The 24,719-nt window shown below is 45.2% G+C and overlaps 2 protein-coding genes across 2 annotated transcripts in view; both read left to right on the forward strand.

Annotated features, from left to right (window-relative positions):
* The first annotated feature begins 4,162 nt into the window (after positions 1-4,162).
* LOC149331882 (uncharacterized) lies at positions 4,163-7,437 on the forward strand. Its single transcript, XM_089555589.1, has 3 exons — positions 4,163-4,285; positions 6,062-6,178; positions 7,273-7,437. The coding sequence occupies exons 1-3, from the start codon at positions 4,163-4,165 to the stop codon at positions 7,435-7,437; spliced, it is 405 nt and encodes a 134-aa protein (XP_089411715.1).
* An 8,020-nt stretch (positions 7,438-15,457) lies between these two features.
* LOC149331883 (uncharacterized) overlaps positions 15,458-24,719 on the forward strand; it is a 29,760-nt gene continuing 20,498 nt past the window's right edge. The window contains exons 1-3 of the mRNA XM_089557428.1: positions 15,458-15,473; positions 17,106-17,150; positions 22,775-22,836. Of these exons, the coding sequence (XP_089413554.1) occupies positions 15,458-15,473; positions 17,106-17,150; positions 22,775-22,836 (123 nt within the window). The remainder of the gene's footprint in view (positions 15,474-17,105; positions 17,151-22,774; positions 22,837-24,719) is intronic.

Raw genomic sequence — 24,719 nt, forward strand, 5'->3', positions numbered from 1 at the left:
CTACGTTGGCCTTGTCTTGGAGTCAATGCATTAATATAACGCGCAGTGCGTTGTCCGCTCTCCGAATAGCCTGCCCTGTTCATGCATGTGTGTGGTCTGTTTAAGCTATACAATTTCATTGAATAACGCTCGTTTCTGGACCCACTCTTCTCTTCCTGCGTCGTAATGTTCCCTTCATCATTTATTTCTCCCCAACTCTCTGCGTTTTCCTGAAATTAATTTAGACAGGCGGTACAAAGAGAGGACGCCTTTTCTTTTGCGTCTATCTCTTCGCAAGGTACCATGGAGCCAATTTAATTAAGTCAGAGGTCTTACTTAACGTTCCAAGTTAAGAATATTGGCAAGATAGAGCTGTTATACACTGTTCCCTTGAATTATAGCTAATAGATTTATAACCAAAATTTTTGTCCTGTTGTTTCGATTTTGGTTTGAGCAGCACGGTGGCGTCAAAAGCCCATATAGGCCATCTTAGGCATGAAAATAAATGCCCTGTAATTGGTGATTCTTCTTTTGTTGATCATCTGGCCCTTGAGACAGGCTGGTTTTAGTTTTGTAGGGAATAAAAGGACGAAGCTGCGATACTATCGCTGATTTTATTCGCCTCGCGTAACATGTACGCCCCTATGACGTTACAGTAATCGCTTGGCTATTAAAACCGGAGTCGAAACAGCACAGTAGAGAAATTCAGGCATGAATTACCAAGCGGCCGTGGCCATATAGAACGTGGTATTGCATGTATTGTTGGAAAAAAGAAAAGAAGCAATAAAAATTATGAGTATATAGGGGGTAATAAAAATAGATTTTGGCCTCTTTCTGGGTATGGCAACAAATGGGAACAAGCACTTCGGCTTCCCCGACTTAGTACGTCGAAAACGACTCCTTGGCCAACGTTTTGACGAGAGCGGCGATGCAGCACAGGGTGTAAGGTGCAGTCCTCATAGCGCTATGCGGCTGCAGTAAGTTAACTAGTAAGTTTGGCTGTAGATGGTGAAAACTGTACGTTGGTTTTATGGATTTTGTAGCTCATAAAATCATCATTTTTGGAGATAGTAGTTGTGTCCTCTCAGCCAGCTTCGAATTGCGGCAGTGCCCTTTTAATTGACGTATTCTCTGAGGACACACGATACCTCACTGCCTATCGTAACAGTTATTAACTTCTCACTGTATTTAACATTACTTTCAGCCTGTGAATTCATTGCGCGAGAGAGCTGATCGGCGCATTTGGCTTTTTCTTCAATCTATGCAACTTTTTTTCCGGGCATCGGAACGCCTTAGTTCAGTAATGCCTCATTTCCTTAGCTTGTTGCATCCTAATAAGGAGGAACAAAAACAAAAACATGAATAAATGTGTGAACATTCATTCACTAACATAGGTAGTAAAGGCTTAAACAAATGAGTGCACATTCTTTCACTAACATAGGAATAAAAGCTTAAAGCAATCAAAAACAAATAGTGCAAAAATAAAACACGCTAAGTGCATGCCGCATTGGCTGAATAAGTCGCTATGTTACAGTGAATGAAATAATCTTTTTTAAATGTGTGACTACAACATGTAGGGTTTGTTTTGTATCTTCCACATTCCTTTTAACCCGATTAATGGCGTAAATGTCATTTGTTGCTATGTGCCCGTTCCAAAAGCCTGCCCTTGCCCTGAGTTGAGTGACGTGTAGAGCCTCTCTTATTCTTCTAGAGACGCATTCGTACATATCCTGGTAGACCAGGGGATCGTTTTTTAATCCTAGTAGATTAAAGAAACCAAACAGCACACTTCCAAGTACGACTATGCCAGCACTTTCAGCTCCTTCTACAATTAGGGCCAGCATTTGCGCACCATATGCATGCAAACGAAAAGCTGCAATATTACCCCTTCAAAAGAAAGAACATTGGTTTTACAACTTGGCTGTTGTGAAGTGGTAGCAATATACCTACCTAACCCATCCTTCACCCAGGTACACAGAATTCCACCTTAAAAATGCGGCTTCATGGCAGCAAATTCTCAGTGCAGACCACACACTCTAAGCACGCCGAGCCTAAAGTCTAAGAATCTGGCTAGAGATAAGGTAACCGTTGCGTTTTCGGGACTCTGGAAGCCTTGAAGGCGACCAGTGTAATCGTCTTTTGTAACTTTATGATGTCACGGGGCATAGTTATTGAGATCACTGCAACTGCACAACACCGGCCTCTCTCTTTATCCACCACCCTTTTACAAGCCACGGCCCAATATATTTCTCTATTCTGTGACACCCAGTCACAGCATGTATGTTCACAGTGCTGCGTTTGAGCCTCTGAATCGATGTCACGCTGCATGCCGTTAACCTTGCAGGGCTAGCGACGCCGACATCATTGTGCTAATCACCGCCGCTGTGGGCGTGCCAAACGAGCAGGAATGCATCGCCGTGCCGGCCAGCGCCTGGCGAAGTTCCACTCGAATCCCGCCCACATTCGTGAGTTCGCGTGAGCGTTGAGCATCGTTAGTTGTGGCTCTCTAATCTGGGCTTTTCGTAAAAAGCGAACTCTCCTTTGTTTCAACTCAGATACTCCATTAATTGGTTTTGAAGTTGATATGTTCAATACTTCTAAGCTCCAACTATTAAGGCGAAAGCTTTTAATGGCTCATACTCTCGCCCGTTAGCACAGGGTGCCATACCTTTGGCAGCGTTTAACTCGTGTTAACTCGGGAACTGAAAAAGATAAGAGAAAACAAATGCTTTCTTCAGATAGAGGAGGAAAAAATGAACCTAGAAGCCATGTTTAATGACTGTAGATCAATTACTTATCTATAAATGTCTAAATTGCGTCGAAATAGCGTGGGCGTTGATATAGCCCCGGGAACGGTGTGACGTCACATCGACCGGAAGTTGTCAGGGCATAGTGAAAATTGTCACAGAATGATCGGAAAAACGTCGGATTTATGTCAAATTAGATGAGAAAATGTGTAATTAAGCGTAATTAACACTTAAGATTCCCGAAAGATGTATAATTTGGGTATCGATTTAGCCACGAGAACGGTATGACTTCACATCCACCGGAAGTCGTCACGGTATAGTGTCCTCGGCGTTCGCTTCTCAACACTTTAGTTGCCAATGTTTCCTCGCAATTTTTTGTTTCAGAACACTTAAGTTTATTTGAGCTCCCCATACTTAAAAGAAATTCTCAATCTCGTGAGTGTATGGCACATAGGTCAGATATAAAACATTTATTGAGCGGCACTTCTTCTAAAAAAAAAATTCATCCGCATTACTGAAGCGCCGAAAGGATGTGAAAACAGATGCCGAATTTCTTGGGTGGAAATCTCAACTTGGGAATGTGACAAATTTCGCATAGTTGATTTCACAGAAACGTTGGGAGCTGGAATGCGCCTTAACTCAGTCATGCGGATTCAAATGAAAGCTAGCAAATTTAACGAACAAGTATACACATCAAGAGTCTCAATAAATGCCCGTGGTCGTGTTACTGGAAGCGCACGTCTGGGCTATAAATACGTTATGGTTCACAAATATACAGCCAAGATAGCAGCGCGCGGAATGACATTCCACGTAAGCTCGTTTTGGTGCCGCAAGTCAAAAGAGGACGATGTTTGAAAGCAGAATTATTGGAATAATCCTTCCATCTAAAAGATGTGGACAGTGGTGAGTGATATTCACCCTGTTGAAATTTACAGCGTTCCTTCCCTATAGACATATGCAGTGTAATTTAAATAAATTAGGATGTCACAGAGAACCTCATCGCAAAGTTATTTCCGCTTGCAGATGCCTATATTGGAGACGCTCAACAAGGAAACTGGTCACCCAATTTCGAAAGGATAACTCTTTAACCAAATAAATCAGGCGCCTGCATGCGAATATAGATATATCGCGAGGTCTTAGTAACAGCCTGAACAGTTTATAACTGCAAAACAGCAGATGTCCAAGGCGCTCCGGCTTCAATAATTTTAACCACCTTCCGCGAAACGCGCGGTTTCCAGAAGTGCGCATGCGCCGACACCAAATGGCCGATCTGCGCTGAGGAGAGTCGTGTGTGCATCGGCTGCTTTCAGCGTATTTGGTATCTGCAAACGCTGCCTGCTTTCAAAGAATTCTCCTTTTGAAACGTTTTTTTTTTGCTTTGCGAACCTCAGGAGAGGGCGCTGGCCGTGGCCCAGTCAGCAATTGGAAGTCCCGATATGTTGGCTGCCTTCGTCTTCCAAATGGGCGTTGTCACCTACAGCATGCGTAACACACACGGCAGCGTGTCGGATGCTATCTACAAGCCTTGCCTAGGCATGCTTGTCGCCGACATGTCCGTGGTAAGGCTGCCTTGTTTTCTGCGCTTATCTCGAGCGGTGGCGAGCTGCAGGCGGAGAGGCCATTGATAGACGCAACACTGAGAACATTTGGGGGGTTTAACGTAGTTAAACCGAGAACTCGTGCGAAAGCAGGGGTTCATTCTTCAATTGGAGGGGGCAATGAAGCTCCGCCTTAAGAGCACGACGCGATATGAGCAGAGGGTGAATGCACATGTGTGCAGTATTTTTCATTCTCTATTTAACTTTCTGAGATGGCGTTCAGTCCTCACACCCCTACCAGCGCAGTGGCACAGCGGTGAAGAACCCCGGACCAGGACGAATTTTTCTTTAACTACGAAGTTCCTGAGAAAGCTGTATAGCTTTCCTTTGTAGCCGTATGGCTGCGCTCGGGTGGATGCCAATGAGTAATTACTCCCTTATTACAAATCTACTCCACCTTGGGGGTTTCCGCTAAGCATTTGACCAACACTGTTCCCACTTAGAGTTATTGATCAATTCGCTCTCGCTCTACCATAAGCTTGCCGTCCAGGTTTGCTCAATTGGTAGTGCGACTGCTCCGGTGAAGCGGTGGTCCCGGGTTCGAACCCCGGACCAGGACGAATTTTTCTTTAACTACGAAGTTTCTGAGAAAGCTTTACGGCTTTCCTTTGTAGCCGTATGGCTGCGCTCGGGTGGATGCCAATGAGTAATTACTCCCTTATTACAAATCTACTCCACCTTGGGGGATTCTCCTAAAACGTTTGACCAGCGGTGAAGAGATTTTCCACTGCACTGGCAGGTGACTATTTCAATCACAGCCACCCGTAGAATTTGTGGGACCCATGTTGCTCTTCCCGAGCAACCTATCGCGCAGCTGGCGCGACGCTCTTCCGAACTTACTCGAGCTCACCCGAGCTCACCCGAGTAACTCGGGTAACTCGATTTGCTAGGCAACGGCACAAGATCGCGGTTGCTAGGCAACGGCGACTCAAGGTCGTTTGGTAGCCGCACCGCTACGAGCATACGCGACGAGCCGAGCTGGGTTCCAGTAGTGTTGCGTTCCCAACAAAAAGAGAACGCCATCATTCACGGACGCAGGATAGCGGCAGGTGCTCATCAATCCGTAACTTCTTCGTTGAACTCTACTAATTGTGCCGTTGCCCTAAGAAAGTAAAACTGTCGTGCCTCAATTTGCAATTCATCCGCGTGTGAAAAACAAATTGTGCTGCTGTGTTTTATGTTTGTATGCATTACTATTGCGAACCTCATTTGAAACTATTATTTCGGTTGTTCTCTTCCTTAACTTTTCTAAAGCTTATCTCACTTCATTCGTGATGATAAGCAAAGATCTCAGCAGGTAGGAAGGCACCTTGCCGATCTCGACATTATAACTTCGTTAATTAGAACTCGTTTATTTTGTACTGATGCTTTCTGTTTCGTGAGCATCAGCTGTGTAAATGGATTCCTTTAATTAGAACTTCTCATATGTGCAAGGAATATTTCGTGCTATTTGAGCTGAAATAATAGAGCACAGCTTTTAATTGAAATTGGTGCTTACCTTAATGGCTGGCGGTACTGGCACTAAAAGACTAAGAACACAACGGGAAAACTACCAACGGAATTTGATATGTACCCTCGCAGAATTTGAATATCTGAGTAATGATTAAATTTTCTCTGATTGATTGCAACCTTCGATGCATCGCTCTTACGACATCTCGCTCCATTTTTTTCTCTGTCATCGATGCTTAGGATGAAGTGCAAGTTTGATATTCTCATTCTGACCATTTAATTTTACAGTCGTGTCAAATCACCCCGGAAGAAATTCAGCCAGAGAAAATCATGGCCGGCATCAGCGATGTTAAAGGGAATACATATTTTTACGTTTTTGACTCGGAACAAACGATGGCTGCCAAGGTACGTTGGCCTTACTCTCATCTTGGAGAACTATGTGCATAAACAATAATTTAAAACTACTGCTTGCATGTGTACCTTTGAAGGTGGGCGTCTAACGCTAATGACCTTGATACTTTCTGAGCAAGCCCTTCCTGCGGATAGTGCTTTAAATATTTCCCTAACCATCGCGGTCTCTCTCTACTGGTGCCAGGAAACCCCGAGGGCGCTGACCTCAGGGGTAAATCAGGTTTATCACTAACGCGGTACTTCTTAACACTAATGTAATAGTCTTTGTTTTGTGAGGGGTCGTATAATCGCAGATGCTTATGCATGTGCGGTACTGCATGAATTCAAAGCTGCATGTTATTAGATAAAGACGTCTCATTACTTCGAACACAAAATGAGCGAGGGTTCAGTAGATCAGCGAAAAAATCGACAACGTACCTGTATAATTCACCACTAGCAAAACTAGTGGTCTTAAATTTAGAGGATTTGCTTTTGAATATTAGCCCATAATTTCGTGCACTAGCAAAAGCAGGTCTGGACGAATCGGCTAAGGGTGTACTCGCAAACATGTATTTCAGGCCCAAAGGGCCGACTGTGCGCAGAAAGACGATGGACGAATGTGCTAATTTGCTCGCACAGTTTTCAAACATTTTTGAGGTCTCCAAACATGAAAGTCAATCAAGGACAATGGTGGATTAAATAAAGCACCTGAGGTTCGTCACTGACAGCACCTACACCATAGCCAGTCAAGATTTCAATTTCAATTGAGGGCAGAGAGAGGTTTAAATGAACTTTATCATTATTTTCCTTCTGAGGCGCGACCGACATAAGCATAGGCAAAAAGAGCCCGAAAGAACCAACGCTTGTAGAAATTGCACTCAAAATCGAGGAATGGTTCCTCCAACAGCATCACTCGAGCAGTCTAATTGTTTTCTTTTAAGAATTACTCATGAGTTCACGATAATTTGTTAGTGAACTCAAGGTTCTACCAGTTAAATGAAAAAAAAAGATTTGTTTTCTCTATGAATTAGTTTTAAATGTGGAGTTCACGGTAAGACTGAATGATTTATTGGTTGGCTGAATGAAGTTTCCTCGTTTTCTTCTGTCAGGCTACGGATGTCATGAGTTCGCCCTTGGTACGAGACCAGTTCACTTGGTTCCTCCTGAATGTGCACCTGACGGACTTCAGTGGACGGTGTCTTTCGAATCCCTTCGAACGAGCGAAAAATTTCAAGAATTTCTACCACCGACTAAGAGCTACGAAAAGTGGATGACAGTTCCATGGAGCAGCCACTGCCTTTATGCCACAACTCCTGGCTCCATTTTATTAATATGCTGCCAACTATCGCGCTGCTATAGTGATGAAAAGCTGACTATATTTATCTAAGAATATTTTCTGGCCGTACATAGACTTCTAATGCCTTTGCACTCCAATGCCGAAGTAAAATAATCCTTTTAGCGAGACCTGATTCCTGTCTTAAATATTCATTGTACAAGGGTGTCGGTACAGTATTAAAAGTGCTCTTGAGACAGGGATAAAGAGTGCCTACACAGTGATTGAGCTAGGCGGCCATAGAAGTTGATTTTTGTTTTCCGGAGCGAATTGCCGATAGACTATAAATGGATCAACCTCGCGGTACAGTGTGAAAAGTCTCGACGGCATTCTTGAGAGTCCTGGTGTAGTGTTATAATTCTATTAAGAACCTAAGTGGTCATCATAATCATCATCAGCCCGACTACACCCACTGCAGGTCAAAGGCCTCTCCCATGTCTCTCCAAATAACGCGGTCTTTTGCCAGTGGCGCCCACCGTATCCCCGCAAACTTGTTAATCTCATCCGCCCACCTAACATTCTGCCGCCCCTGCTACGCTTGCCTTCTCTATGAATCCACTCCGTTACCCTTAAGGACCAGTGGTTATCTTGCCTTCGCATTACGTGCCCTGCCCAAGCCCATTTCTTCCTCTCGATTTCGACTAGGATGTCATTAACCCGCGTTTGTTCCCTCACCCACTCCGCCCTCTTCCGATCTCTTAATGTTACACCTATCATTTTTATTTCCATAGCTCGCTGCATTGTCCTCAACTTAAGTGTTCACAGGCGTTTACAAATGGTTACGAGTAACTACGACTAGTACTAGGGTCTTGGTCAATGACCACATAATGTAAACCCCCTTCGCTCTTTCCCCCCAACAACCTTTTCCTGTTCCCCCGAATTCGCTTGTTTTGTAATTCGGTTCTTTCTTCAGAAGCCACGAAGGAGACCCACAGCCTAGTGGTCCCACTGCGCAGCCTGATTTTGCCTTAGTCCACTGAACATGCGGAAACTTGCCGGAAGTGAAAAAAACGTTATGATCCAGCGTTTCTTTTGCAATGCCTGCAGACCAAGATCAAGTCCGCAGTGCCGACATCACGAAAGCGTATTTGTACTCGTAGGTCAATACAGGCTTCATATAGACCTTTTTCAGATGCGCGCGGCCATCTTTCGACAGCAGCGCCGTCTTGCGTCTGGCCGATTTCTCCGCCATGTTGGCTTGGGCGGCCGCCGCTGCGATACAGGCAGCGAGTACTCGCCGCGCTGTTCAGCCTTATCCGAGTGTTGATTTTTGCATGATTTTGGCCTGCAAAGTGTTGCACTGTATGCACTGAGCAACTGTGAACAAAATGGCCCGTTTTTCGGCGAGCGGCGACGCGGATGTTTCCCTGCAAGTTGTGCCGAAAATCGGCATTGGAGGTGCGCTTCTACGCAAGTGTGCGCAATTTCTTTAACGGCTTTCTGGTATCTATAATGGAGACATTTATTAATGCGAGCACGGAGCTTGCTGAGCGCTTCTATGTTGTAGTTATAATTATAAAAGAAAAACCGCTCCCTTCCGAGCTAACAGCAGTGTTGCTGTCAAGCGCTCAAGCGGTCTGATCTGCGTTGCGCCGGTGACACGAACTGATTGAAACTGCGCTCGACCGCGTCTTTCACTACATTTTCCCTCCGCACTGTCCTAAAAAACGGTACTTTCTGTAGTGCTACATGGAGAAGGCAGCGCTGGAGCGCATAAGCGCACAGAATTCTGTTCCGGCTTTTGGCTTTGCATAAATTCCTTGATTACTTCGTACTAACGGTAAAATAACTGGTGAAGCGTGCACATGTAGGGTGGTCCACTCTTAGCGTGGACATGCGAGTGTGTGGCAGCGCTCTTCGGAGCACCAGTGCATCCGTCGGCGGCGTGCGTCGAAGCAAAGTGTCGCAGGAACAGAGGAAACTGGATTTGGAGCTTCGCGTCGTCTGACGTTTCGCTAAACTCAGAAAAATAAGTAGTAGAGAGTCGTGGCCTTTGAACGCGATGTAATTTATACACTTGAAACTGGTGCACCTGCTGTGACAGTTATTGAGGAGCATATCTGCTTGGCCAGTCTCGGGTGCGGCCGCTGATTAATGCCGAAAGAGCGAGAAAGCGCGTGCGTGTGGTCGGGTGGGCACTGCGTGCCTGCTGATTGCACGTCCCTAATAGACACATTTTTTTTAAACAATCGGGACTTTGCATTATGGCGTCAGTTGAAAAAAGAATTTGGTCGAAGCATGAGGTGTCACGATGCAAGGTGGACGCGCCAAAGCTGCGGCCTTCAGTTTTTTAAGTCCTGCTGGTTTATCGGATATTTACTGCAAGCAAACAGCTGTGCCATTTGCGCAATGCATCATGGCTTTCAAGTACTGTCAAATAGCTATGTTTACAGTGCCGTTGTCTTTATGTAATCAGTCGCCAGTATCGGCAGTTATAACAGAAATGTTTCACGTAACCCGCCGTGCTGCTGCATCATTTACCCAAGTTATTACTTATGTTTTGATTTTGCAAGGGTCACAGACAACACATATCTTAGCGACATCAGCAGTAGGTGCTCGCGTGTAAGGTATGTGTAGCTGAAAAAGCCCGCAACCGCATTGCCGCCGTGGCTCTCTGTGTTCTTCACACTGTTCCGCTTCAAGCCGCCTTCGCATCCTGTAGTTGTTTGAACAGCAGACGACTGCGCAGTGGTTTCCCGAAGACCTCGTTGCAGCTTTAATCGCACATACACCTAAATCGGGCTAATACAGCTAGGCAACCGCATACAGTAAACACGGAGAACCGCAGAGAACGCACGGGACGCACGGACACCGCCTTTCCGAACCAGCCAGAGAGGAGGAAAGCAACATGGCGGTGTTCGGCGCGCTGGGAGCGAGGCTAAAACTGAAAAAGGTCTATAGTTTGTTCTTATCGTCATGACGCATTTTTGAAGCCCGGTTTTCAGAACACTAGGCAGCAAAAAGAAAGAAGAAAAACGGCGCTCTTGACAGCCCTAAGCAAACTAACAAAAGTTCAAGGAGAAAAGACTATGACTTTTCGAAAGATAGGTTAAGCATACTGAGGCTGCCCCTTCAAACATTGTGCGCTTTTATTTGTGCTGACAAGGAGGGAAAGAAATAGGGAAAGCCTCACAATAACGTGAAGTATGAAGTCAGTGTTATTAACCAAGATGGCATTGATTTCTCAAGAGTGTCGGTTCCGAATCACACCACTTGGGGACGGTTTTTCCGCCCTGTGGTGTGCCCAGAGTGACGCTGTGCATGACGACCACATCAGCGCGGTTTTATGGGTCTAGCGCGCACAGATATCTCGCCATCCCTAAAATAGCAACAGGTAGACAAATCTTCAAACATATCTGTAATTACTGGTAACCGTAGCGTGTCAGTATAAACCAAGTCAACATCGACTTTCAGGGTTCATTCCTTTCGTCTTAAGACGATAGAGAATAAATTAGAATAGCGACTTACTATTATAGAGTGTTCATAGTGTGATCTCTTATACAGTGTATTATATATCACAGTTTTTTATGCCTCAAATTCCTTCCTCATGTCGTCCCTTATAAAGTAATATAATAGAGGCATTCCATTTACTGCCTAGGTCATGCACTAGATTTTAAGACTTATTCACAGGAGCCATTGAAAGACAATGATAGCATGTCAGCCCGCAGCTATGGATTCAAATAACGACAAAACAGAACCATCGTCTACATGTCCGGGATGGAGGCGTAAGCGCTGCTTACAAGTTGGGACGGGATTCTATATGCCGTACATGCCATAAGACTATAACACGGCCGTTAAAGGGATGACTCGTTTACACCATTTCATCTCATCAACAGATGACGGGATGTTGAATGTAATCTTTCCCTGCACAACTGACGATGAGCCACTGACGCCGGATGCCGAAACAATTTGCTCTGCGCGCGCGCAGAAGAAGCGCCAAATATCACGCATTAACAGTTAGCTGTTGCGCTCGATTCGTCAAAAAAAAAAAAAATGCCAGCTAAGTTTGCGTATGGGACCTTGTGTGCCCTTCAGACTTACCGGAAAAACTGCTAAGCTGTTACTTTGACCCCTAGTAAAGTGTTGCGTTAAATAACAGGTGTCACAAAAAATTTGGGACAGGACAAGGCGGTATACATATCGCCAATACTGCTGCAACACCGTGCGCTTCGTGAAGAGAGGAACAGACCTTAGATTTTGTTTGAGCAGCAGTTATCCATATCATTGAGACGTAACAGCTGCGCCTCATCTGTGCAGCAAGAGAAAGCCGCAAGATGAAGACAAGAGTGAAAGCAAGTAATCTACCAGTGAATGGGAGCAAAATAAGTAGCGCGTAGTTAGAGCAACGTACACGCCAAGAAACATCTGAAGCAGGTGCAGCATTCAAAGCGAACTGCACCTGTTCAATTCACGGCGACCGAGAGCTGCCCGAAACGTCCCTCTTTTTGTAGATACATTAAGCGTACCATACCATGCTCGTATATACTGGCACCGCCCTGATTCGCTCGCTAAGCTCACTGCCAAATCCGGCAGCCCCTCGCGTACCATCCTTGTGTATCTGGCAGTGCTGGGCCCAAAAACGGCTGTCGGCTGCACAACATTGCGGCTTCTCTTTTGTCAGGGACAGCACTTATTCGTCAAGAAACCACCATGAAGCTTATAACTGCAGCCGCAACTCACCTAATTAGCCCTGTGGCTGGGAGGTCTGTCTCATTAACTATTTTTATATCTCTGTAAGAGAGAGAGTGAATGCGGGAGTTATGAGAGCTGAGGAATAAATTTCTTCATGACTTGACCGTTTCAATGCATGGGTGAGTAAATCAATGAATCAATTATTAATTACACGTCATTAATGCGGTAAGTAGTGCCAGGCAGTTTGCGTTCAAGCTTATATGCAGATGTTTGGTTCCACTCAAGCTAGGCTGAGGGGCAGGTAAATAAACAAATGAAACCACTAACTTCCCACTCAATTTGTATTATAAACAATGAAAGAAGGAAGCCTGGTGACAAGTAAGGATTTGCTTTTACATAAATGGGTTCTACTTCTTGTACTCACAGCGTTATTGCCGCGTTTGGCAGCCTGAAATTCCCATGTGCAGGGAAATCACCTTATTCCTTGAATATCAAAGGCCACCCAGCATATTCAACCACCTATGTGAATGTCGGATGTGCACTATTTTTCTTTTTTTGCTGAGAGATGGTGAGCAAAGATAGTGAGCAAAATGGGGTATAAACATTTTTTTTTATTGAAGATTGCATTATAACTTATTTTTCCTCGGCGTTGGCAAATCAGGGCTACGTAACCAAGGAGGCGAACAAGCAAAGCAGAACGAAGGACCTAAAATGAATCTCGGCAAATTTGGTTATGTTTAGTTGTTTCGGCAGGGTAGAACAGTTTGCAACAGGCGGTAAAACATTGAAACTTGCTAGAGAATACACGCACATGGGGTTATAATAACACCCTTGCGAGGGCCTAGACCGTGAAAGAACCAAGAGAACAAGGAAACAGAACTGGAAGGCGAGCCTGCAGCCACTGTGAGGTGATTAATATCGGTTTACCCGTACACTAGACGAGGAAGATATACAACTGCTCTGTCTTAACCCTTGTAACCTATAAAGCATAAGCCTGGGGCCTTTCAAAAACGATTTAACTGAGGATAGCGCACCAAGCTGTGAAACGAAAATAATAAATACAACGTTAACAGGCAGAAAGAGAGAAGAGTTAGAAAAAAAACGGAGCTCAAGTACATACTTGTTGCAATCAAAAAGAGTTGTGCATTATCCCGGCATGCAACCCGAAGACCAGAAACCGATGGCTTTTGAGCTGACGGAATGAATAGAAAGAAAGTGCAAGCATAGCGACGGAGGTCGCATAGTCAGGTGAGGGATGATAACAAGTTTGCTGTTATAAGTTTGCCGCCATTTCTACCACACTGGGTTAACTGGAGAGATATGGAAGTGGTTTTTCTCCTGAAGCAAACGTAGTTAGGATGATGGTGATGATAATTAGGGAGAAATCTGTATTATTAAAACTGGATGGACGTCATATAAAACTCTACAGTGTCATCGAGTTAAGTTTTCGCCCATTTCAGAATTTAGAAAGGCACTCAGGGCAACTCCACGGAAGCCTGTTTTTGGCGAAAACCGATTCTATGGCTCCCCCTTTCTGTATTCATATTTGTCCGAAAATAAAGAAATTTTTTTTTGCGACTAAATAGGAGTTACAGTTCTTCAGCAATTCAATTGAAACTGGTGACGTTAAGAGAAGAAAGAACTTTATTACCACTGTTTAGAAGTCAGTAGCCACCGGGATCCCTAGGAAAGAAACTGTCTTCACCACCGCAGCTTGCTAGAGAAGAAGGCCAGTGATGACGACACCTGTATTTAATTTTTTCGCCTCTTCAAGCTTACAAAACGTATGTTTTAGTTAAAGTAGCCAACTTCTTATTGATGCAGTAATCTTTCTTTAAAGGCCTGTTTGAAGTTTTTTACAGTGTTAATTCACCAAACTTGTACAGCATGTAGACGGGCAAAGAATTGTCGATCAAGGACTGCCCATTACCTTCATCTGAAATATATGAGAGAAGGAGTACGCGCATTGGTTCCCGGAAAATATTTTACGGATATTAGCCGATGTTGACTGCTTGTGCACGTAGGTTTCCTTAAAATTTATCATTTCTTCAATGATTTTAGATAAAAAATACAAAGCTATATTTTGTGTGCGAATTTTTTTGTCGTTCACTATTCACTGATTACTCGTATTTTTTACTCTCGGGGATTTAGCCGCATCTCTGCAGTGGCTGTTTCCATTATGATAATCACTCTAGGATTCCACGATGATGTTTGCTTGGAGCCAATTAATTTTGCAAGCGCAGAAGACTGAAGAAGATGATGACTATCATCAACACCACGAGCCAGCGTCTCGTGACCCGAGGTGCTCTGAGCGCGTAGCACGGACTGCGAACGGTCGTTTTTTTTGCTCAGCTCACGTAGCTAGGCCTTCCTCGACGTCAAGCGTCTCTACTGGGTTCCTGTGTTTGCACATGGCAGCAATGGGTAAGCCCTAGCCTCGTTCGCACCGCAGCGGTCACCACGGAGCTCAGGACCAGTTCCATGGTTGACTTCGCGAAGGGCCTCTTGGGAGGGTGACCGTTGCAGGAAGCCTTTATACTGGGCTCCTGTGTTTGCACATCACAGCAATGGGTAAGCCCTAGCCTCACTCCCACCACAGCGGTCGGCATGGAGCTCAGGACCAGTTCCGCGGTTGATTCCGCGACGGGCCTCTTGGGAGGGTGACCGTTACAGGAAGCCTTTATACTGGGCTCCTGTGTTTGCACATCACAGCACTGGGTAAGCCCTAGCCTCACTCCCACCGCAGCGGTCGCCACGGAGCTCAGGACCAGTTCCGCGGTTGATTCCGCGAAGGGCCTCTTGGGAGGGTGACCGTTACAGGAAGCCTTACGGAAGGGGTCCGCCAAACTAGCACTAGCCAGACACCAGAGGTCACATACGACGTTCAGAGGAGGAATACCGAGCACAAGTCATTAGGTAGGCAGACAGCTAATGAAGGATTATGCTCATTCTTCTGACATTAACTTGAAACTAATGTTACCCCGATAAGGCCAGATCCGTTTCCTGCCGCAATTTTTTATTGCGGTAGCATTACTGGGGGCATTTTCTGATTTCGGGCATACGTACTGTCTTTGCCAAAAGTAACCGGGCAACGGTGGTTTGTTTTTTAGACACGCAGCGAAGCACTTTTGCAGCCCTTGAGCTCTGAATCTGTGTAAAGAGAGGTGAACCGTTGTCCTCACGTTCTGACACCATTCGGTCTTTAGGGGTGCTGTAAAGGCTCCAATATACGATTCAGAAGGAAGAACCTCCTGCTCGGTTACTTTTGGCCAAAGGAGAACGTGTTTTAAGCCTGCTTTTTGGCAGGTGGGACACCTGCCTTTTGGGTCATGGACAACCTGCCAGGTGCGGCAGGCCTTCACCCAAAAGAGTACGCCTGGGTGAAGGCCTTTAAGTTAACTGCATTTAGAAAAGGCCTTTAGGTCAGACGCCTTTAGGTCAAAGGCCTCTCTAGTAAGGTCTTTTAGAGTAAGTAATGCCTTCCGGGTAAAGGCCCTTAGGTAGGACGCCTTCATGTAAAGGGGCTTTATGGTAAAGGCCTTTACGTCAAATGCCTTTAACATGTGAGGACCTTTAGTGGTCACTGTGACTAGTGCTACTGCATGCTATTCCGCTATGAGCCATGCTAAGCTGTCTGCTGTCTTTCTAGCCGTATACCTGGATGAATTGTTTAATCCGTGGTGCACAAGCAGTGTTTCTTAGGAACGCTAGGGTCTTTAGTCGCCTATCAGTGCACTAGAATTAAGACCGCCACTCATCGATTTCGCCGCTTTGTCTGGCTACCAGATCGTTAGAAAACTGCCCACCATGAAGGCGACTTCCGTCCAGTTTTTCCCCTCTCTCTATCAAATGCGCACCTCCTCTTGTAACCGGGAAGCCGTTTTATTATGAATAGAGAGATAGCGCCATGAATAGTAATTTTGATGCAGCAGTTCCTGCATGCAGATACCAAAGAGCACGTAGAGCAGAGAATTAAAGGACAAGAATAAACCATCCTAAATGCAGGCACATCAACTACTACTGATAGATTAGCAGGACTCACATCTAAGGCATTGAATAATCAATCTCCGTGAGCAGATTCCGTTCATATTTTGGGAGCGGAACAGTTGTACTGTGCAGCAGGCTATTAGGATATATTGAGCGATCAGCATTGCTTGCTTTTAGCAAGGCTACATTTGCCTTGTTTTCAAGCATCGTGCATAGGCGCAAATTAGTTTTCTAATGGCCGCTCACTGGTGTCTCATGTGAGGCTACCGTCGTTCTATGCGAACGCAAGTGTAATATCTCTGATTGTAGAGAACGCAGCGTGGTTGTCCTTGATAATAGCACGCCACATATGTTTCCCTTATTACTATCATCAGCAGAAACTCTTCCTCTTCAACTTATCATAGTTTAATAACAACAGGATGACTGCGTGAAATAGCCCTGACAAGAGTCGAAAGCCTCTCCTACCTGTTATGTATGGAATAAGAATTCCATGGAAGCTTTTCTTCTGGCACATTATCCTTTCTTCTGTTTCATTATCTTTACATTCCTTGCACACCGAGCCGGTGCCTTCATGTAGCTCATTTTCAGGCATACCTTGATGTTGTCATTGTTCAGTGCAGGTAAAAAATTGTCTTTATCGCACTTTTTAAGCAAGTTACCCTTGACTGGTTAAAGAAGTCGTTATTACTCAGAACGCCAAGTCTTACAGGCAGTTTGTTGCTACAGTCATGAAGTTCGAGTCGGTAGCGGGCATGTATCAGGCATATTCTCCAGCTGCAGCGCGGCATTTGAGCTTACCGGTTGCACCTTCCGTCATCTAGCGATTTGGAGTTTTTGAAGAGTAAGTCAATTCAGTGAACCTAAAAAAACGTAGCTGTATCGGCGTCAACTGCCAGACTTCGGGTAATCGGTGACAAAGCGTTATAGATATACATAGCAGGGAGAGACAGGATAGCTGTGCTTCATTTCTTACTTTCGTTTTCTTCCCAGGTGACACCACGAATTACTCCATGTTCTCCCGGTTGACGGGCTGGGGTGAGTAAGCAGTTGCGAAACAGTTTTCCCAACAGCTGTCAGAGTAAGCACATTACAATTCTGAGCTCGTCTTGTCAATCGCAGGATACTCCACGGATGGAATGACAAAAGGCAAGTATAAAACGCGACTCCACAAAGGAGCGCTGCTGTTACACATAGCCAGGATATACGCATTTAGTCAAATATGGGTGAAGAGGCGGGGTCGGTGAATCTTCCTTGCAGCAAGTCCATGTGGGGCCATGCGAGTTGTGTAAGTCTTGCCATTATCGCGCTAATGTGAGGTGCTGTCCAGTAACTTAAGGCTATTGATCGCTCCTATTTTGGAGACTTGTAGGTAGCCCATGCATGCTAGGCGAGAATAGTTTTATACTCGGCCGCGCACAGGCCCAACGTTGGCTGCTCGCTGTTGGTCTAGTCCTCCGCTCTGATACTCCGCACTAGGGACAGGCGCTAGTCTGAGTGGCTGCCCTAGGCCCGGCTGTCTAAGTGAGAGTCAGAACAGCCCGAGATGGTGGGCTGCCAGTCTAACTATATAAGTCATAAAGCACAGCATGGTTCGTGATTCAGACGGGCCTATGAAATTGCTTCAAAAAATTAACTACAAGTGCTTGGTTCTACAACCAAGGGTTAGTAGAATGATTGCATTTCATTTAATTGCAGGCCTTCCTAACTTCATCATTCTCGTAACCAATGCTCTATTTGTACTGTAAATGCTAGTAAGCACACTGAAAAGAACTCCTCCAGTAATTGTGCCATCAAAAACCCTTTTCTGATTACAGCGATGAGGAGTTTCTTAATGCGCGCTTTTGATGGCTAGGGAAATATATTTAGATTAAAAAAAAACATACTTTCCGAAATTTAGGCTTGGAATATCCCGAAAGATTTTACGAGTTTCACCACGGCAGCACAGTTTTTTTAGGCCTCGTATTCAGAAGGTGACTAAGAACTTGGGAGCGGCCTCCGAAAAAAATTACAAGGTACTGATTCGCTGATGTGGTCGGGTTAAAAGCTACGTAAAAAAATTCACGGAGAGCCTCTCTGCGCCTTATGAGATTCCATATCTCGTCGCTTATCTGGCAATGGGGAAATACGGACAGCGGCAACACTAAGGCATGATTAAGTAATGCTAACGGCGCTGCTATCGGTAGAAAGAATTCGAAGAATGAGGAGGCACTTCACTTGCGATTTGGTGGTTTTTCGCAGTCTGAAATCTTGCGAAAACGCAGTTACGCTCTTAAACATTACCTTAGGCTCGCAGAGTGGACATCGACCAAGACCGTATAAATAAGGTAAAACTTCAAGGACCTACTTCGGTCCTTCTCTGTGCTGGATACAGAATCTTTACCATCGATCGCGTTTCATCTTAGCACTGTGGTCCTCATGAAGCTCTACTCTAGAGCTATGCGTTTGTTGCCTGTTTAAAGGACATTACTCACAGCTGCTTTTGACGGCACTGGAAATCAGTCGAAGCCATCAGCAAGGCCTCAGAGCGGGATCTTTGTGGAAGGGGTCATTTGACCACGTATGCTTTCTTTCATTTTTAAAAGGGGAGGTTTTTCGCACGGCAATAATTGATATGCAAACTTCCTAGCAACGAGTAAACGTGAGAAGTACGGTAAAAAATTTTTTGTCTTATTAGTGAACGCTTCTCCTCTCTCACTAGATTTCTGTGACGCGAACGAAGCGGGCGGTGCGCTACCGCCCTAATTCAACTGTACCTCAAATTTAGTAACGCGTTTTATACAGTAAAGCTTAATTGATTAGATTCAGTTAAGCTTAACTGATTGTATGATTCTCGAGTGACACTAAGAGCATGTTGCGCTTCGCATTTCTATGCAGATGAAGCTGCGTAAGTATCTTGACTACTTTAATTGTTTCACTTAGGTGAGGAGTTCAAATAGTTACGCATCTCCGAGATGAATACCTTTCACGATGACACAAGATACCAGTATCCTGTACTCTAAGCCATTTGGCACCTTCAATACCGTGCTCTTATCCACCATAAAAGAACTATTTTCCCGTATCTCTTTATAATGGCTCACCAAGAGAATACGATTGGGCGAAGGATATACCCGAAAGGTAGTCATTATCGTGCAGTGCCACTAGCATGACGCAAAATTTCTTTTCGGCGTTTTTTTTTTTTTACTTAAGCGCACTGTCACAATTCACGCACTAAGTCTGTGCTGACAGCAGCATTCAGCGCATGCTGAAATATTTAACAAAATTTGGCACCATGTGGTCGGCAGTCCTCGCATGTGCTAGCCGCCCAGGTTAGCTCATTGGGTGGAGCTACTTCCCCGGTGAGGCAATGGTACCGGGTTCGAACCACCGAACACTACGATTTTTTCTTTTTGCTTCGAGGTTTCTGTGAAAGATGTATAGCTCTGCTCTCTGCCCGTGTTACTCCACATGAGTAGGCAATAACGAGCAATTACTCCCTTGTAAAAAAAAAAAGCTACTTCACCTTTGTGAATTCACCCAAATATTAGACCAATATTTAGTAGCACAGCATTGCGAAATAAGCGTAATATGAAGGGATAAGCTCGTCACCGACATGTTCTTGCAGGGAGAGGCAGAGGGTCAGGACCATTCTTGGCTACTGTGTCATCATCGGCGTCCTCTGTCTGATTGCGACAGTTGCGATTGCCATTGCATTTAGTGGTAAGTTTTTCCAACTTGCATGTTATTCATAAAATTTAAGCAATTGTTCAACAAACCATTGATGTAATAGAAGCTATGTTGACCCTCAATACATCCCGTTTGTAGTGAAATGGAAAAAATTATCAAGGAAAGTAATAGTAGGACGAAAGGTAAAGTAAAGTCTGTAGAGACACTGAAATTTTGTCAGAATAAAGACGAAGTTGTTGAATCGCTGGCTAAGCTCGAGTATATAACAGTGATGACAACACATAAAGAGAAAGAACATGGAGATAGAAAGCGCCCCACACCGAGACGATGAATGGCACAAGGTATGAGAGACTGGTAATATTCCAGATTAGGCAGTCGCGTACTACGTTGTAGACTGTCAGCTCGACTGTAAAACATTTAAGGCTTTGTGCGCAGGTTTGTGCACATTGAGAAGTGACAGCTTGTTCTTAGAATGGGCCACAAGTTGTGGTGATTTCAGTCTTTCAAGCTAATATATCACTGTTTGTCAGTAAATGATACGTCTGAGCACAAGGAGCTCCTTAGCCCGATTTTTTGTTAATTGTGTACAAAAACGTAGTTAAACTACTAATATCTCATTGGCCTCTCCAACGCCATAGGCATACTAATAATAATGAAACCCGTGAACCTCGTATCCATGTAGTAGAAATATGATGAATTTTTCGCCAAATGAGGGAGGGCCTGTCGGCGTTCATTGAGCCCGTGCCTTAGTAACGCTCCACTGACGCTCAAAAATAGTGGAAAGACTTCGACAGGTGCGAAACTAAGCAGGAAAGTCCGAAATCGCTCGGCTCGATAAAGTGAATAAATACTTTTTCAATACAAAGTTAGCATTCGCAGGAAAAGCACACATCTTAGAAAAATTGTTGCTTAGTTTTTCTTATCTGCCTCGTGACAACTGGCAAAACATGATGCTCTGGCAAATCCTGACAAAGCCAAACACCTTCACTGTTTTACCCGACACACAGTTCAATATATGCATGGAGAAACTTGCGTTGCTGCATAGCCATCTTAGTTTTGCTACGTGCATTTTGCGCAGACTGCACGTTGCCTGAATGATAATCTGTGCGACCGTGATGTAGGTGCATTCAACCTTTCAGAGAGATGCGGACCTAGCCGTGCGCAAAGCTTCTCGCATGAGTGGCACCCACTGTCAACCTGCATGGTTGAACGTGTAAAAGGGGAACTTGGAGATCACTGATGTTGCGCACATTACCATATTTGGTATTGCGCTTGTTGCAGCCTTGTAAAAACAGCGAAGGCCTCCGGGTGCCGCTTAATGTTTGTGCTTATTTTTTTGGGCTTGTCAACATAGAGATCGTGCTCACCATTGCCCAAAGAAAAGTTCCCCTCAGTAAAGCTTAACTGGGAGTCTGGTGTTCTCCCGTCTTCACTAACCTCTGTCCTGTCCAGTAGCAAAGTTTCGCATCTTAAATTTAGTAACGACCTGGAGAATAGTTAAGGCGGGCTTTACACCTGCTGTGGAGTACATCTACAAGTAGCTGATTTAATCGTCCTTGAATGTTGTGCGCCTTGAGAGTCATGATATGCCTCCAGTTTAATTATTAAACTTTAGCTACCATTTCCTACGCCGCTATGTAACGTCTTTGAGCGATGAGAATTAAACATGCTGGCGCTGGCGTAAATAAACATAGCGCCCATAAACTTATAAGCGCGACGACAAATATATTTTTCTTGAGTGAATAATGTGAGAAACCACACGAAAATCACTATCAGCGGGGACAAATATTTTACAGCTACTTTTAAGCAACGAATTGAAAGCGTTAATTGGCGCTCCATTTAGAGCTCTCTAGGCGCGTACTCTACGAATAGCTATCGCGCAAATTATTCCATCTTGATATCAGTTTTAGAGCGCAGCTCTTAGGCGCCCGTTTCTGCGTTTCGCGGCGTCGCCGTCGGCGTTGTTCATTGTAACCAGCTGTGGACACCCTTTAAGCTGCAAAAGCAATGGAGCGGGACGACGCGCCGGAGGCAGGCGTAGCAGTGCATAGCAACCGTGACGTCACACAGCAGCGGTAGAACGAGCGGGCGCGCGCCGGCGCTGTCAGCTGCACTGCCGCTCCTTCGCAAGACGTCTTGTTGCAGTCGAGTGAGAGACGCATGGTGGCTCCGAAGCGGCCCAGTGATTCCGCGTCAACCGGTTCGGGGAAGTGGCAGTGGACTGACCGCAAGGCTTTCGCCAAGCACACTTTAGAATTTCCAAAGTGGTATTTTGAGAGGAAAGAAAATGCACAGCATCTGTCTCCCACAGCTGCGAAACCAATAGAGCGGGGGCCTGGAAACCAGAGTGTAAAATTTTTAAATTGCTTTTTGAGAAAAGGAAATCTATCTGTCTCACTCATCTCGGTGGACACCGAAACCAGAGGCAAGGCGCATAACTGCCCTATTGGAACAGTGGACACCTCAATCTTGCTTTAAGCTATGTGGCGGTAGTGACAGATGTGCGCTGCATGCTTTGGCATTGACAAGGTTGTGCCAGAAACGCCGCCACCTGCCAGGATGGCAGGGTGGGTGGGGACTTTAATATAGATATAAAGACAAGCGGAAATTTCTTACCACTTATGCCGGAGAACAACCAGTTCCTCTCGCTCGTAAGGGCTCCCACAGCTCTGACAACCTCGCGAAATACTTGCACAGACCTCGGCTTTGAGAATCAGGCATTGGTGCAGCAAGTCGAGCATATACATATCTATTTCTCCGTCCATAAAGTTTCCTTCAAGACAATCAAGAACTGTTAGGGGAGTGTTTCTTGAGGAAGGAATATGTGTGAAAAATAACAAGTTGTCTGTAATTGTACATACATGTCTCGTTCGAATTCTTTGCCTCAATCTACCGAAAAGCTGAAACAGCTGATGAGCTGCGCTCAATTTCGCATGAAGTAACGTAACCAGCGGCCATTTTTTTTGACCGATTTCTTGTGCCCTTCCCTCTATCAGGCGGCGACAGTGACGACGACGCGACCGAGTTTGCCCAGGGAGATGGAGCCGCAAAGCCGCCGGTGAGTTGCTTTCTCTTGTGTTCGGATTTCTTTGTCCTAGGAGGAATACGCCGTCAGCAGAATTCTCAAGCGAAGCTTAAAGTAAACTGTGCAATCGATACTTGTTCTGTTTGAGACTACACTCAAAAAGACGCTTTTCAGAGACACCCAGAACAAACTAAAATTGGCCTGTGCCGATAGAATGCAAGGTTTAATGAGAAAGACGCTGCTTTATGCAGAAAACACGCCTTGAGAAACTTAAAATCGGTTGCTGGGCGAGTTGGTATTTCATGCTCACATACACACAGCCCAAAGACGAACACGGACAAGAGAGGAGACACCACAAAGCGCAGTGTGGAGTCTCCCGGCTTAAAAGAGCTGGATAAGAAAAGGATGGAAATAGGGTCACCGGGACCTCAAGATAAGCTGCCTTTCGTCAAATTTATTTGTTTTTACCTCACATAGCTGAGGATAAAATACAACGCCGTTAGATTCATTACGGTGACCGCGCTGCCGTTTTCAGTTCTGATGTTGTTACTTGAATCGAATTACAGGAAAATTTTAAACCTGGTCACTTTAAAAAGAATCGTGCTTTTTGCTGCCCTTAAAACGTTCACCTAAGCTGAAAGATCCACAGACTCTATTTTTCGCAAGAAAGTTGGAGATAATTGTCATCAGCGCCACTTAAAGACGGTAATGTGCTTTGTATGCCCTTGGCTGACCTGAAAATCTGCACGAGTCAATACATTTCAAGCATAAAGTGGCCTTAGTTGACGCAATTCTAAAGGAGAAGTGAGCCGCATGCTATGCGGATCAAGAATGCGTGTGCGCTGTCAGTCGGGCGTTGCAGCATTCGAGGCAAATCTCGGCCGCTTCATGACGATCGGCAAATGTACTTGCGTCCTGTAAAGTCTGTCCTTCCTACAGCAGGTCCCATAGTGCACATAAAGAACAAACATTTAGGACCCCGAGAGTATATTCCTTAAGAGATCGGCAGAGGGCGTAGTGAGTGAGGGAAGAAACGCAGGTTAATGATATCCTAGTTGACATCAAGAGGAAGAAATCGGCTTGGGCAGGGCATGTAATGCGAAGGGAAGGTAACCCCTGTGCCTTAAGGGTAACGGACTGGATTCCAAGAGAAGGCAAGCGTAGTAGGGGACGGCAGAAAGTTAGATGGGCGGATGAGATTAAGAAGTTCGCGAGGATACAGTGGCCGCAACTGCCAAAAGACAGGGTTAATTGGAGAGACATGGGAGAGGACTTTGCCCTGCAGTGGGTGTAGTCAGGCTGATGATGATGATGAGCATACTCCAGGCTAGAGCCATTTTCTGTGCTTAAATGAGGCATAACTATGAAGCTACACGCTATAATTTCCTTCTTTGCCTATGCACGACACCGCAAGAGCGGCGGCCCGTCGGTGGTCGTGATCGGTAATGACCCAGTCCCACCGCCGCCACCGGCAACCACCCCAAGGAAGAGGACGACACATAGGACGAGTGAGTTCGCCAGACCGACAAAGGCTGAGGATCGGTGCCGGTACTCCAAGCGTATAGTACTTTCCGTCAGCAAGAATTTGAGGCAGCTGTTAGCTAGTGCCACTGAGCCTTGTTGCCAATGCCGCTTGAGTGAAAGCAGTCGCTTTCCTTTTGTATAATTCATCGAAGAGATATGGGACTGAATTGCTCCCCAAGATTCACTTCGTCAGAACAGCTCATAGATCACCATTGTATCAATGGCCACAATGGGACGGAAGAAGTTTTCGTATACATCCCATGTGCGCCAGTTGTCTCATGAATGAGCTGCATCGACTTTGTGAGGTTTAGAAAAAAAAAGTGGGCGGACACTATTGATTGACGAATGATAAATTGATTGATGCTTACGTCGCAATGCCAGTCTGCCTTTAC

The sequence above is a fragment of the Amblyomma mixtum genome, chromosome 8 (assembly GCF_055824585.1).
Source record: "Amblyomma mixtum isolate Tamu chromosome 8, ASM5582458v1, whole genome shotgun sequence".
NCBI classification, from domain to species: Eukaryota; Metazoa; Arthropoda; class Arachnida; order Ixodida; family Ixodidae; genus Amblyomma; species Amblyomma mixtum.

Bases quoted from the DNA above. Each gene is read 5' to 3' on its own strand.
- LOC149331882 (XM_089555589.1), top strand. From the start codon at position 4,163: ATGTTGGCTGCCTTCGTCTTCCAAATGGGCGTTGTCACCTACAGCATG. The intron at 4,286-6,061 runs GTAAGGCTGCCT...TTAATTTTACAG, and splicing joins TTGTCGCCGACATGTCCGTG to TCGTGTCAAATCACCCCGGA. The intron at 6,179-7,272 runs GTACGTTGGCCT...TTCTTCTGTCAG, and splicing joins AACAAACGATGGCTGCCAAG to GCTACGGATGTCATGAGTTC.